Genomic DNA, 15996 nt, shown 5'->3' on the forward strand with positions numbered 1-15996 from the left:
TCTTGTACTGTAGGAGGAGGGCTGATTGATTGCCTCCATCCGTCTGTTCTTTGGGTGTTGAGTACATCCTTTGTAGTTCGCCGGATGAGGGCCACTGCAGTTGGCACATTTGGCCGAGGTGGTCCTTGGCTTAGTGCAGGTATTGGTTGGGTGGCTGTCTCCACATTTTAAACATCTATATTCTGCTCGGCATAGATTCTGGGCATGGCCAAACTTTTGGCACCTGTGGCACTGCCCAGACGATGATCTTTTACGGAGTGGTTCCGGTGTGACGATGAGACCACAGACTGTTTTTAAGTTGTAGATATCCTTATATATTTTGTGAATCTCAACAAGGTCTAATGGCATGGGAGTTTTGTCTGCTTTGTACATTCTGCTCACTTTGACTGGTGGCAGATCCTGAGAATTTAGGTCAGCAGCGATTTCTGCTGTGTCAATGTCTTCACAGACACCACGAAGGACTACTTTTAAATTTTTTTCAGAACTGAGCGCAAAGGTATGATGCTGGATGCCTCTGCTGTCCAGTTCCTTGGTCAACCTTCTGTAGTCTGTCACTGTTGCTGGCTGAATCTTTATGCCTTCATCCATGTTTTTGGCCTTAATGAAGCCAATATGCAGATTGGACATTGTGGATCGTAAAGCTGCCCACTTTTGTTTTTCTCTAAGGATGACCGGAGGCACCTTTTCTTTGGGAGAGGTAGCGGCGTCCGAACCCTGAGAATCCTGTTCCATTTCGTTGTCATTGTGCGGTTCTTCTGTTGTTCTTCGCTTTTTGCGAGCACGCACTTCTACAAAGTCTGAAGGTGTAGAAGGCATCGACTCTAAATGATCTTCAGCGACGACTTTGTGAGCACGCACTTCTGCAAAGTCTGAAGGAGTAGAAGGCATCGACTCTAAATGATCTTCAGCGACAGCGTCTGAGACACATTCGGGGGGAAACGTGTCATACAGTTTAACCTTTCCCGGCCAGTTATCACTCAGTAGCTTTCCCAGTCTGAGGAATTCCCTGTAGACTTCTTCGAATTGGGTCTCATTTAGAAGTTTTGTCATTTCAAGAAATAAAAATGTGTTGAGACACAGATGGAGAAAGAGTAGAGGTCCCTCAGGTGCCCCGAGCAGGCAAAGACAATCCTGTGAACTTTTGAGGGTCCACTAGCAGATCCCGTAGACACTCTTAGGTGTCTACCAGCAATAAAATGTTACTCTATTATATATATCCCGTAGATCAAATCGATCTACCAGCAACGGTAGCAAATATTTCACCTTAAAAAACCTTAGAAAATGAAGAACACTTACCTCTGTATATATCATTTATCATTCAAAACTATCGCCACTAATTAACAACACAATGACTCAGCTGACTCTTTAATTTCATCATCAATAATACACTACACAAAACACTAACACACGGGCCGCCATTTTTTCACAATTCTACTAGATTACAATAACGAGAAATGCAAATATATACTCCACTTCCGCCATCTAGCGAACGTATATGGAACTCGTTCTCGTTCGTCATTTACATTTACAATTAACCCAAAGACACTTTAAAAAATGCTCTTCCTATCAAAAATTAATACGTTATACACAAATATGAATACATTGTTGTTGAAAACAAATAATAGTCACACTAAATTAAATTGAATTTTATAAACCTTGCATATAATTTCCTTTTGATTTTAAGCCTGTGTAGTGTATACCAACACTTCCGCTTCAGTAGCGCTGGATCGAAACACTGTTATACGTTCTATTTCAATCGCTGACTAGAGGATTTTTTTTTCCCTAAAAAATCGAGCAGCATGTGGGTTTCTATACCCTATACCTTGCAGTAATTCGGGTTTTCAACTCATACAAAACTCACACAATTTGAGACAGCAGTTTACTATTTAGGGTTAAGGAATATGAGGTGGCGATAGTGTATCGTATTTTCTCCTCGATGTCTTGAAATCATCTGTAGTTCTGGACTCAACTACCCATCGACGACTAATTGACTATATACCTATTTCAAAAAGTTAATTAGACTAAACGAGTTCTATCCACTTCCTTAGGGAAGAAATAACGTTGGTGAATTTATCTATTCATGTCTTATAGTATTTAATGTGTGTGTGGGAGAGAGAGAGAGAGAGAGAGAGAGAGAGAGAGAGAGAGAGAGAGAGAGAGAGAGAGAGAGAGAGAGAGAGAGATGAATGTGCAGTATAGTTAATATTGCTATCTGAAAGTGAGTTAGTCGCAAAAAGAGGTGAAAGAATTTCCCCAAAACTTGGATTTCTCATCTCGCAAAACAGATAAGTTGCCCACCAAAACATTGTTTATAGACATAATACGGCCTAACAAAAGCCGCAGTTCGAAATAACCAACTGATATTTTACCTGAGAATGCTTGGCTGCAAACTGCATTCCTTTAATATATGCAAAGGAATTCAGTTTCCGATTATTCATATAATTATTTCATTTCGGTTTTGAAAATTTATAATAAAATAGCTAATATTTTAAATGTTTGTATTGAAATGAAAAATAAAATAAAAATTCTCAGCGGTCGTATAAAATTTGCGGACCACCTGGAATACATTCGCAGACCTTAGCTTGACACAAACATAAAATATTTTCAAATGAGTTTCCTTTCTCCATCTTATTTACTTACCATCCATGAAATCATCGGCGGTTGTTGTCCAAGTGAATCGGATAAGCTTGCCATGGCCCAGAGTACTCGCTTTCAAGTCTGTGATGCGAGTTGGCTTAAGTTGGTCCATTTCTGATTTATTTGCACTTTGCAATTTAAACTCTAAATTTGCTGTCCGAGTAAAGACAGGTAGTGATTCTCCACGATAAACTAATTCGTTAAGTTTCCAGTAATCAAAATCGCTGGTTGTAAAGCTAGCTGAAGAAGATCCGCTAGGATGATCTGCAAAATGACACAGTAATTTAAGTAAGCTTAATATTTGCATAAGTGAATATGGTTAAAATTACTTTATACTATTCCGAATATAAATAAAATAAAATAAAAACTTATATGCATTTTCATTCTCTAAAGATGAAACTCTTTTAACTGTAACTTCACATCACTGCTTGGGTACATTAATGTCCTGCAGTGATAGATGATGATCAGGCTGCGTTAGACAAATTTCGCCATCTTGTGTTCCTAATCCTATCTTCTTCCAATAAAAAATATTTTGTTTTTCTTATTGCAAAGTATCATCGGTGTAGGATGAAGAAAAATAATAAAAATTTGAATATATCCGAACAGTGAAACGCGATGTTACAATACAACCCTTTGAAACATACTATAGGTTGTGAGCGTTTCATTTCTTTTTTTATGGTTGTTTGATCAGTGGATGTGGCTTTTGTTCACTTGATTTATCTGACTTTTAGTATTATTAATCACAAAAGATGTACTCGATCTCGAAGAAGCATATTCATTTTCCGATCATACGCTTTAGAGTCCAAAACAACTGACACTCTCTTCATTAGTTCCCGTGATGAAAATGTTATTGTTTTTAGTGACCTCAAGACTCGGATTTGAAGTTGGAATATTCACTTCAGAAATTTTGACGCCATTGACGACTTCAGTCAACATCCTACAAGAAGACCACTCAGAACTTCTATTCCTTATATAAAAGTAAAAGCATTTCGTTTCTGAGGGTGTAGGCAAAGAATCTGAAGATATTCCAACTCACCTTCAAGATCATCAACCAAATCAGCAGTATTTTACCTTCTCTAAAAGACAGACTATCTCCTTTGCTTTAACTGAGTTCATAAATTTGGTCTGGTTCAACATGAAATTGACAATATTAGCTACAGAATCCAATTCATAGCTGTTCAGTTGTATTTTTATTGTTCTTCAAACTGTTTCACCAGATGTACATTGACATATTTGTTAATATGATTAATAAATAGTCATTTTACTGTATCATACGTTATTGTGCAAAATAATCTTAAATAGTATTATTGGAATGTATTCTGTGGTCTGATAAGTTGCAGGATTAAAAATACTAAGGTTCTTCTGGGAGAAAAAAAAATATATCCAATAGCTCTGGAATTGGTTGGGAAAAAAGGCACAGAGAAAATTCCTATGGTTGATTACTAGGATCGAGTCTCTTTCTGCTGATCTGACTTCAGGAAAGTTACCAAGGCTACAAAAAAAAAATCAGAATGGTGGTAAATAATGAGATGGGGCCTCTTGTAACATTTAAAACTCATTTTCCTCTGTGTAACTCAGATTTAAGTAGTGGTACAGTTTATCCGTATGAATTAATCTTTGTGCCTTATTCTTGTGGATGGAGATATCGTCGGCTTCTTCCACCCTTTGTGTCACATTGACAGATTTTATTTCTGACAGAGAGTGTGGAGCGGTATGAAGATTGACTTTCAGAAAACACCACTGATTGTGGTAACATGTAAATTATGCAATGAAATAAAACTCGATGATTTCTTTTGCATTCGGTTTCTTCTAAGTGTCTAATTTCAATACTAAATCTGAAGAGACTTCATCAACATTTAATCATTTTTATATTGAATTTAATTTTCTTCAAATGGATTGCTAATCGTTTTCTGATTGTCAGCCTTCGTTGTACGGATAATAGAATTAAAATGCTTGCTCGAAAAGGAGCTTTTAGGTATTCTCAAACAATACTTTTAGATACCGCCATATTTAGTCTTGATGAAATTACAATCGGGAAATGGTCGAAATAGTTCTTACCGTTTAAACTTCTTACACCGTAATTTTAACCTTTTCTTAAATTATTACAATATTTCATTGTTCAGACGGATAAGATAACGTCATTGAATTTATGACTCGTGGATATCTGTTGAATATCCCTGTGTTTTCTGTAATGATTCCATTTTAAAAAATCAACTTCAATAAAGAAATCAAATACAGATGTTGGACAATTTAAGTGTTTATTTTTTAGTTGTTCCACAGACTAAGTTCTCATGTAGTAATCGAGAGCTGATTAAAAGCTGGTCCTGTTGTCTTCGACTATTAGCCCTTTGGATGGAAAGCACAAGTTTGGAATCCCATTTATGAAGCGAAGAAAAACTTTTATAAAGGCTTTGTGAAGTGAGTTAGTCATCTAGGAAGGTAGAAAGGTTCCTCTCCTCTCTGGAACTGTTTTTTTTTTTCATTCTGCTAAATAGGCAAAGCGATCAGAAGAACACAGAAAAAATGTGTTCTTCTGATCACTGGTATAGTGATCAGAAGAACAACCACTGGTATGGTTTTCTTTTAACCCGTTGGGGTTAGATTCCTTCATGATCGTTTACTGCATATTATGATAGATGCTTCTCTTTAGATTTTCCTATTCATATATAAATGTTTCTCAAGGATCCATTATTTAGTATCCGTTAACTCGTATTATTAATGACCTTTCTTACTGACCTGAAGTGTAGTACTGTCGAAAAAGGTTTGGATTTTCGGCACTTGCCTTAGATTACTTTCACACTTAAAATCGGGCCCTATTTGGAAACACTTATTGTGTATTTGCATAGCCGGTTAGGCTTAAAAAAAACATGATTTATATCAAGTTTTTTACCGCTGTGGATCGGAGACCAGTGCCAAGCAATGATCAATTAGAAATTTTTAATTTTCCCCATTTGGTTAGAAGTAGCAATCACATCTGGTCATTGAATAAAACAGGAATTAGGAATGAAATGCAAAGATCAAGATTAAATCGGCTGAGGTTACCTGTCACATCTTCGACTGCAGGTACACCAAGAAACGTATCTTCACCAAGGACCCGAATGAGAATAGAGTAAATCCCAGGTCCCTTGAAGTTGGCAAAAGAAGTAGAATAAAGACCGTCATTTTTTCTGATATCTGGACCTGGAAAGAAACAAAAATTCAGGTTGTGAAATGAGCACATATTTTTCTGCTGGCAATATTTTCATGAATTAAGGGGAGTGTGAAATAATGAGTATATTCAGAGCCCGCTTAATGACAATCAATATATTTTGGATTCAAGGCAGATATTAAAAATTGGACCTGATGGCATTCTTCAAAGATTTTAACTGTTATCCGTTAACCATACAGAATGCACTTACCTACTCCATTGTCGAGAATGGGAACATGAGTCTGCGAACCGTCAGGTCTTGAAATAACTGCCGTTATGTTCGCCCTTAGGACACTGCTGTGACCTTTTGTGACGTGTACAAATATTTTTACGTGTTGAGGTTTGTCCAACACGGTTTGGTCGATCCAGGCACGAATCCGAACAGGTTTCCCAAGTTTATAGTTAGCCTCAGCCACGATTTCCATCTTAACTTTTACTGGGACATTCCATCTGTTCTCCAGTTCTACTAGAGTAACCTAGAAAAATAAATAAAAATAAAATAAAAGTGAACAATTAGTCAACAATTTTTTTTTAAAAGGGCAGCAGTTATCATATACATTCAATACATGATGATAAACTCTGTGGATATGTACCTAATTTTGGGGAACCATGTAGAGTTACTTGCGTCATCGAGAGATTCTTCCATTTTCCTCAGGATCCTACCGTGAAGCAAGTAACTGTGGAGTAGGAACACCACAGTGTTCCTACTCCACTGAAAAATGAGTCAATAATGAAAGAATAATTATAGTTTTTCAAACTTCTTTTTCTTTTTTTTCCCCCTATTTTTAATTCCGTAGTCCCGATATTCGGATAGCATTTATCTGTCGTGAGCGGTGTTGCTGTCATTTCAAAAAAAAAAAAAAAAGTTTGACTGAAAAATAAGAATCCCAAAATATCTTATCTTATATTTTCTTATCTTTTTACATCTTTATCAATGCGTTAAGCTAAATGTTCTCTGTAATATGGCTTTCTTACACCTAATGTTTGTTTGGTTAGGATAGTGAAAACGCCCTAATAACAGTTGCACGTGTTGCTTTTTTTTTTTTTTTATTTGTGGTGGTGGTGGGGGATGGTTTCTGGAAATAAAATACTCTTCTATAGAAATATCGGCTAACTCACCTTCGATAGCAAGCCTCTTATAAAATGTTTCGCCAATACTAGGTATTTCCAGTGTAGCAAGCTGAATGCGCGACAGCAGATGTCGACAATTCAGCTTGCAGTCATACTGCATATAAAAGAAAACATCTAAACTGTAATTGCCAGTCTTTTACAAAAAAATCTTGTCGTGATGAAAATTTTTTTTCATATTCAGCAGTCTTCACAAATGGTGGAACATCTTATAGTACAGGATGACCAAAATCTACATTTTGGCTGAAAGGTCCGAGTTCGAATATTTCCTGGGATTCGAAACTAGGTGTTTATAGCTACTTTTCAAATGAAGGCGAGTTAGTGGGATCTATTACAATGACTAGGTTTTTTCTTCAGAATATCGGTTTATACTCCTGTAAAATTAGACAAATCAGTCAACGAAATGATACAATTCTGAAAATGTAGACATACTTTTCCGGACTTCTCGTAAAGAATATTTCAATCTAAAATACGATTGCGTTGTTATCAAGCGAAATAAATTTGTTATCTTAAAAACCATTTCAAAACCAATGCAATAGACATCATGTAACAATAGTGACTCATATAACACAGACTGAATCAAGATCCTTTGCAGCATATTGTATAAATAAAAAAATTAATCCGCTAACATTTCAGACGAGTTCATTGAAGTTCTAACTATTGAAGACTGACAAGCAGCCAATCTCCATCATTATTGAAACAACATGCTGTCATTTGTAACACAGGATTTTGTATTATTCTGCCTAATTTTGAAAGTAAAATGGCTAAAATTTCAGCTAAAATTAGATGACAAAATATTTAGTAAAGATATTCAACACACAAATTTCATACATATGAAATTTGTGCATATGTAATTTTTTCATACGTAATCAATATGCAAAAATATAGTAATTAAATTACTAAAATAGAAGAAAATCGATTTTAAAGTTGTCTAAAAAGTTCTGTAAAGGCCGTTATTCTCATACTGAAACGTCAAAATTTCCATATGAGACATGAATCTTTAAGGAGATATCGAATTCGTGAAATTAAGATTTTGAGTAGTTTGCGACTGTAGTAGTTCTAATTTAGTAGTAGTTAAATCGCGTTGTGTGGGTTTTATCAATAAATTAACATCTAAGGGAAAAGCATGACTTACCTGATCGGCTTGCGGCAACACAAATGTATCATTAACAAACGCATCTTCCGAAACAAATGGAGCACTTTTTTCAAGTGTCGCGTTGTTGCTCTTGATCAAAATGAAGTTGTAAGCACCGCCATTTTTATCAAAAATCTTCAAACGAATATTTTGTAACTTTGGAGATGAAAATGTGATCGTTTTCTCCATGAGACCTGGTTCATTCACGATGGGAATTGATATGTTTTCACGGTTTCCCAAAGAGATCACTTCTTCCGCTAGCTAAAAGAGAAGAAAAACAAAGGGTAATATGTTATAATTTGAGTGAAAAACATAAAAGAGATCCTTAAACTAAATTATATAAAAATATCAAGAGTAAGCGATCTTGCAGAATCCATATACACCTCCATTTTCTGCCATATTTCAGGTAATTAAACCATTTCGGGGTATAAAAACATCTAAACTAAGATCTGGAAATACACAACGAGGAAGTTTCGAGGGATATTAAAATTTCTGCATCTGTGGCGTATCCAAAGACGGTAGCACTTTTTGCTGGAGATCCAAAGATAATTATATAAATCTAACTAATTCTCTTCCTAAAAATGAGATGGAACAAATCGGGAACAGAAATAATAATTTTAGTCAGTAGACAAACTATCCTTCCAAATTTCGATGACACCTTGTTGACTGCGGAAAATAAATGTAGCTATACAAAGTTTGTAACCCGCAAAGATGACCAGCGGCAACGACAATCGGATGTCATTCGAAAATGTTCTTACATGCTATTTTTTCAGCAATCATGCTTTCCCAAGTTGTCCATCTCCAAACACCAGTTGTCTGAAATCTGGTTTGTAGATTAGAATAGCTACAAGCAACCTCATACGTTTTTCCACGATATAGAGAAAACTACTGAATGAATTTTTCAAATTTGTTAAAACATATACATCGACTTTCATGAGGTCAGAATACACGAAATGCGAACTGTGAATCAGCGGAAATAATTGCCATGGAAACTACATCAACTCGATGGAAGAGATTTAATACGAACGATACCAAGAAAATGCTTTCGTATATGAATGTGTTGTCCAAGCTAAGTGGGCAGTTTAATCATGAAGGGCATTATATTATTTGGTTCTCCAAGTGAATAAAGTTGCATATGTGTCGTATTGTATCAATTTTATGATACCAGCCTTTATACAGTATCTTCCTACACGATAGAACTTCATATAACCGAAAAATAAGTGTGAACCGCTGTTTGAAGGGGAATAACATTGGAAAATTGCAGAAGCCAACATAGAGATTTAGAAAGCTGGCATGGAAGACGACAGTCTTCTTCATTAACAAAATTTATTGATGCTTTAAGAAAGGATAGAACATAATGATGCAGTTATTAATTTCTATCCGGATATTTTCTTTCTATCAGTAAGTGTTCCGTGACTTATGCTAGATAATGTAAAAGACGAATGATAAAAACGGAGGAGCAGTTGGTATCTAATACACTGTCTTTTCAAATTAAGGGATATATTTGAGCCTCTCTCTTTCCCTTATAACATTCAGCTATTGTGCTACCAGAATATATTCTCGACTGCAAAGTATGATGTGTTCGTCAACTAATTGAAATTCCTGCTTTGGGTCATGATTTCGAGACAGATACCTGAGAATGTGGACTATGTTTGAGCTCCATCAGTTCATTGCCTCAGTTCAAATTAGCTGCAGATATGGCAAGAGTTAAGAAGCCTTTTGTTTGGAAGGATAATATACTACGATCTGCGTTGATTGTGTAACCCACCAAAAAAAAAGCATTTGTACTATGAAAAGGGGAAAGAGTTAAATAAACCACCTTGTATCACTTTCCCTCATTTATTAATCTTTTAACAACTGCCTTGAATATAGAAGTAAAATTGTTTACATTTGTACAAAGTTTCTAGCGTTTAACTAACTTTGCCTTCTAACTAAGGGGAAAGAATTTATTTCTTACTATAGTGATATAACTCGGTATTCTTGGACAAATTAAAGGCAAGCCTTTTTTTATTTTCAAACTGTTCTTCTTTAAAAGCCAGCGATAACTTCTTTCCTTCATAATGACGCATCCATCATCTTTATCATCAGAACTGGAAAAACAGCTCTCAATCATTTCCTCGTCCGCTACAACCTGCAACAGGTTACATTTCTTGCTGAAAAAGAAATTTATTCTGTGTAAAGAGAGCTATATGTCCGAAACAGTTCAACGTTGCCTGCAAATTGTTACATTATGACAATGCCATTTTACAAAATATTAAGCACACAAAAAAGGGTCTTTTCGCAAAAACACTACTGTGTGGCCTAATATTATATAATATATATGGCACTGAAGCCAAACACGTACTCCAAATAAATCAACTATTTTCTATCATGTATGTTCTTCTCAGTCAGAGTTTCCTAAGGAATCTCCATATATTTGAAAGAAATAGCAACTGATAAACAACAGGGGACTCACGAACAGCAATGAAATTTACTTTGATGTTATATTCGATACAGCAAGTAGAACGTTTATCTAATTTAAATGGGATTCCCCTCCAATATACCTTTTTTTCTTTCTACTTGGGACACACATGTAAGAAGCCAAAACTCCTTTTGTATTTCACTTATGGTTGGACTATAGAAAGTTGACCAAAGAACTGGACGACAGAGGCATCCAGTATCATACCTTTGCGCTCAGCTCCGAAAAAAATTTAAAAGTGGTCCTTCGTGGTGTCTGCGAAGACATTGACACAGCAGAAATAGCTGCTGACCTGAACTCTCAGGATCTGCCTCCAGTCAAGGTCAGCAGAATGTACAAAGCAGACAAGACTCCCATGCCATTAGTCCTAGTAGAGATTCACAAAATTTACAAGAATATCTACAACATAAAAACAATCTGTGGTCTCATCGTCACCCCAGAACCACTCCGGAAAAGATCATCTTCTGGGCAGTGCCACAGGTGCCAGAAGTTTGGCAATGCCCAGAATCTATGTAGATCTGAATATAGATGTTTGAAATGTGGGGACAGCCACCCAACCAATACCACTGAGTCAAAGACCACCTCGGCCAAATGTGCCAACTGCGGTGGCCCTCATCCTGCGAACTACAAAGGATGTACTCAGCACCCAAAGAACAGACGGATGGAGGCAGCCAATCAGCCCTCCTCCTACAGTATAAAAACACCAGAGGTCCAGGCATCAAATCCGGAGACTCAGCGGCCACAATCGGAGACCCCCAAAAATAGAGGCACCCAAAAGCAAACAATAAGTTATGCCGATGTGACCCGCACAAATAGACCAATACCAGAACAAAATCAACCAATAGCACCTAAAAATCTAACAGCTGTTATTACGGCCTCACTAGAAAACATGCTACAAAATTTCAGCCTATCAAACCCTACTGAAACCGCCACTAAAAGATTTCTTCGTAAAACGCAGGTCATCCTTACAGCTCTCATAAATGAATAGTAACAAACTCATTGCAGCATCTCTTCAGATCGTTGCTTGGAATGCAAATGGCCTCCAAAACAAAATTCTGGAACTCCGAGATTTCACATATAAGTATCAACCAGATATTTTATTAATCAGTGAAACTCATTTAAGACCCTCAGACAATCCTAAAATAAGGGGTTATCGCCTATACAGAAATGATAGATTACTCTACAGAGGTGGTGGCATTGCCATCTTCATTAAAAATTATATTAAGCACCACTCTGTGAGCAACCCTCCAACCACTAACCTTGAGATCACAGGAGTGGAAGTAGTCACCAGTTCTGCTGGCAGATTGAAAATCTACTCAGCTTACAACCGTCTCCAAAACTCTCTGCTACACTCTGACCTAAATGTGATCTTATGCGTAAGAGAGCCGACCATTATAGCCGGGGATCTGAACTCCAAGCACCCTGCGTGGAATTGCTTGAATGGTTGCATCCTTTCCAATTACTTAGGATCAAGCAACGCTGTTGTGGCAGGCCCCACCGGGCCAACTCATCTCAGTACGTTTGGCACTGCTGATATCCTGGATATAGCTATCCTGCAGGATAACAAACTTCAATACAGCATTATATCCGTGGATGAACTATCAACCGATCACAAACCAATTTTACTACAGCTGGGAAAACAAGAACACCTGTCTCCTCCTTCTTTCTCCTACATAGCATGGGAAAGACTGTCAACAGCACTGAAGGATTATATTGGACCTGTTCCTCACATAAGCACAAAAGAAGAAGTAGAAACTGCAGTTAAAAATCTCACACAACAAATTAATTCTGCTATAATGGTAGCTATCTCCTACAAATCAGCCCGCAAGCCAGATCGTTTGCCTGAAGATAGGAAAAGATTCCGTAACACGTGTGCGCCACAAGATAAAACAAATCTAAACAGATTAAATGGGCCAGTAAGAGATGCGCTCAAAGCTCATAGAGACCAAATATGGGAAGAAAAGTTAGCCTCCATTTCACCTACTGATCGCTCCATCTGGGGACTACTGAAAAATATAAAAAACAAAGTCAGATCCCTTCCCCAAAAATTCTCTGACCAGGGCCTTGCTCACTCAGATTGATGTAATCAAAGCAGAAGTTATAGCACACAATTTGGAGGAGCAATGCAGGCCTTCGTATGAAAACCTTGACTTTAACCATATATATAAGATTCACAGCAAGGTCAGACACTCACTCAATCTTCCTATCACCAGCACTGACCATATTGCACCAACATCACCTGCTGAGATATATGACATTATTAAAAAATTAAAGAACAAAAAAGCTCCTGGGCCAGACAGCATTTACTAATCAGGTGATCAAACTTCTGCCCCGAAAAGCAGTAGTGCAGTATAATAAATGCAATTTTAAGATTTCACTATTTTCCTTCCACCTGGAAACTGGCTGATGTAATTCCTATACATAAACTAGGCAAAGACCCACACCTACGGCAAAATTATCGTCCAATCAGTCTCATCTCCAATCTGGGTAAGGTAGCGGAGAAAGTCATCCTCTCACGACTCCAAACCTCAGTAAATGACCTAAACATCCTCTCTAAAGAACAGTTTGGTTTTCGGCAACACCATAGTACTCAGCAAATCCACAGAATTGTCGAATACATCACCACCAGCTACGACTGACGCCAGTGTACGGGAACTGTTTTCCTAGACCTATCCAAAGCATTTGACAAAATCTGGCATTTTAGATTCCTGCACAAACTTATCTCAGCCGGTACCTCACTAAAAATGGTTCATCTAATCCATTCATATCTTCAGAACAGATCAATGCAAGTTAAAATCAACGGTTCTACATCGTCCCAGCATCATATCTTTGCTGGAGTGCCGCAGGGATCTCTACTGGCACCATTGCTGTTTTCTGTATACATGTCAGACATCCCACACAATCCGATGACTTCCATTTTGGCCCTGTATGCGGACGATACGGCAATACTAACTAGATCTCTCAGACCCCATTTCATTATAAGAAAGCTTCAAGAAAACCTTCTAAAGCTGGAGGGTTGGTTCTCAAAGTGGAGATTGGAAGTCAACCCCCTGAAAAGCTCAGCCGTTCTTTTCTCATAAAGGCCAATGTCTCCTGCAGGAGATGTGTTACTATTCAATACTAAAATTCCCTGGCAGACAGAAACAAATTACTTAGGTGTAATTCTCGACAAAATGCTATTTTTCAACCAACGCATCAAGTCTGCGTGCGCAAAGGCATCTAAAGCCATAGCTCAGATCTATCCGCTAATTAATAGAAATAGCAAGCTCAGCAATAGAATCAAATTGCAACTATACCAGATGACGATTCGTCCTATAATCACCTATGCCTCTCCAGCCTGGAGCCACACCTCTAATACTAACATTATCAAAATACAGCGAGTGCAGAACAAGTGCTTGAGAATGATACTGAACGCCCCGTGGTATGTTAGAAACAATCCACTCCATAGAGACACAAATGTTCCCTATATTTTCTCTTTTCTACAATCCTTAGCATCCAAGTTTTTTCTAAAGACGCCCACACACCCAGCGATTTGGTTCAGCAAGCTGCAGCATACGAGGCAACGGACATATTCAAATATAGAAGACCAAAAGCTATATTAGCCTCCTATAAAATGCATAATCTCCATGCCGATTCAGGGCGAGCAAACTGCTCGTAAATTTTACCATCACTGTAACCACTACAGATAGCGGGGAATATGAAAAGCATTTTGCTACACCCCTAAAGACATAAATGTCAATTGTCAATAATAAAATAAAAGGCATTAGGTGATTTTTTTATATATAATTTTCTATCTAAGTGATGATTTGAAGGAACAATGCAAATATAGAATCATAAGTTGCACCAAGTAGCATACTTTATAATTGAAGTCCTAGCGATAGTTATTAAAAGCATAAAAAATTATTCGATATTTACAATTGTGAATGAACCTGTTGCATACTGTTTATTCCATTTTTTTAAATCACATTGAAAATTTCCACGAAACTTCAAAAGGAAAATCTCTCAATAAAATATATTATTTTTATGTGAGTAATCATGTATTCAATGTTACATGATTGCAACGTCCGACACACAAACCAAACGTCAACATGCAACTTATTCTTAAGGATGAAGGCTGCATCTGAAACGATCGACAAATGCCATTCATTTTTGTATGATGGTCAAAAACATAATCAATTCATTAGAAATTAATTAGTCAAACGAAATTTAGAATTAAGAGAATAAATAAACTGATTCACTTCCAAACAGAAATTTACCTTCAGCTGCTCTTCTTCTGGGTGCTGTAGTGACACAATCTTTATCAATGCATCCGTAAGTTCTTTAGTGTTAATATCAGATGGGTTATTCACTACAAAGCTTAAACCACCAGTGGCTGTACTGAGATTTTTAAGGTATTTTGCGCCCACATTGCCCATGGCAACAGTATGTAGGACAACTTTCGATTTAACCAATTCTTCCATGGCCTTGGAAACAGGGACGATGTTGGGAAGCTGGTCATTGGAATTCAACACATGACTCCCATTGGTAATAAGAATAATTATTCCACCTTCTGGAGAGACATTCTCACTATGAAGTGCCTGTAATACATACGTAAGACAATAATCTCACACAAAGCTGTATACAAGGTACTTGGTACTAAAGTAAAATAGATATTTCAGAAAATAAAATTATAATTTTGAAATAAATTTAATGCATTAAAATTTTATCACCTTTTGTTATAAAAAACCAGCAGCGTAAAAGCACTATTTTATTAACATAAATTATTCATTGAACATATTAAAAAAAAAAACTCTCTGCACCTTCCAAAATCAGTCTCTCGTTATCACTGGAATGTTAATGCAATCTCTAGATGGCATCCATAGATGAAAACGATACGAATATATAGCGGATGGGGTTTCAAGGTTAAAATCTTGAGTTTTTGAGACAAGAAACATATTAATTTACATCGAAGTGCAACCAACTGGGAAAGGAATTGGGAGGAAATCCTAAAAAAGTGCTCCTCGTCCGAGACTAGACTATAGTTCAGAATACACTGCTTAAAAAGACGTCAACGGACACCATAGTGTGAGGAACAAACAGCCATGGCACGAGCCTTTAAGATGTCAGACCTTCTTTCGCTGTGAAGACTGCAGCAATCCTACGAGGCATATTTTCCACAAGGGTGCGATAGCGATCGAAGGGAATTTTTGACCATTCTTCCTGTAGGCATTTAATGCGATCCTGGACTGTTGTCGGGGGGACTTTCCATGACCTCATGCGATGCCCCAGTTCATCCCACAGATGTTCAATAGGGTTGAGATCAGGGCTCTGTGAAGACCAGTAAAGTGTGATGATGTTCGTGTCATGTCAAGAAACCACACAGTTACAATAGCAGCCTTATGACACTGTGTACTGTCTTACTGAAAAAAGACAAGGGACAGTTCCGTAGAAATGCCACAAACGCCGCATTTC

General features: G+C 37.1%; 1 protein-coding gene across 2 annotated transcripts in view; it reads right to left on the reverse strand.

Moving 5' to 3' along the window:
- Positions 1-15996, reverse strand: part of LOC150101799 (calcium-activated chloride channel regulator 3A-1-like) — a 58331-nt gene that overhangs the window by 7061 nt on the left and 35274 nt on the right. For both annotated transcript variants that reach the window (XM_090400208.1, XM_090400207.1), the window contains 5 exons: positions 14802-15122; positions 8088-8348; positions 6036-6300; positions 5680-5817; positions 2641-2901 (listed from right to left, as the gene is read on the reverse strand). In XM_090400208.1, coding sequence (XP_090256334.1) covers positions 2641-2901; positions 5680-5817; positions 6036-6300; positions 8088-8348; positions 14802-15122 — 1246 coding nt within the window. The remainder of the gene's footprint in view (positions 1-2640; positions 2902-5679; positions 5818-6035; positions 6301-8087; positions 8349-14801; positions 15123-15996) is intronic.

The sequence above is a fragment of the Typopeltis vanoorti genome, chromosome 11 (assembly GCF_054136105.1).
Source record: "Typopeltis vanoorti isolate ZY-2024b chromosome 11, IOZ_Tvanoo_1.0, whole genome shotgun sequence".
Taxonomy (NCBI): Eukaryota; Metazoa; Arthropoda; class Arachnida; order Uropygi; family Thelyphonidae; genus Typopeltis; species Typopeltis vanoorti.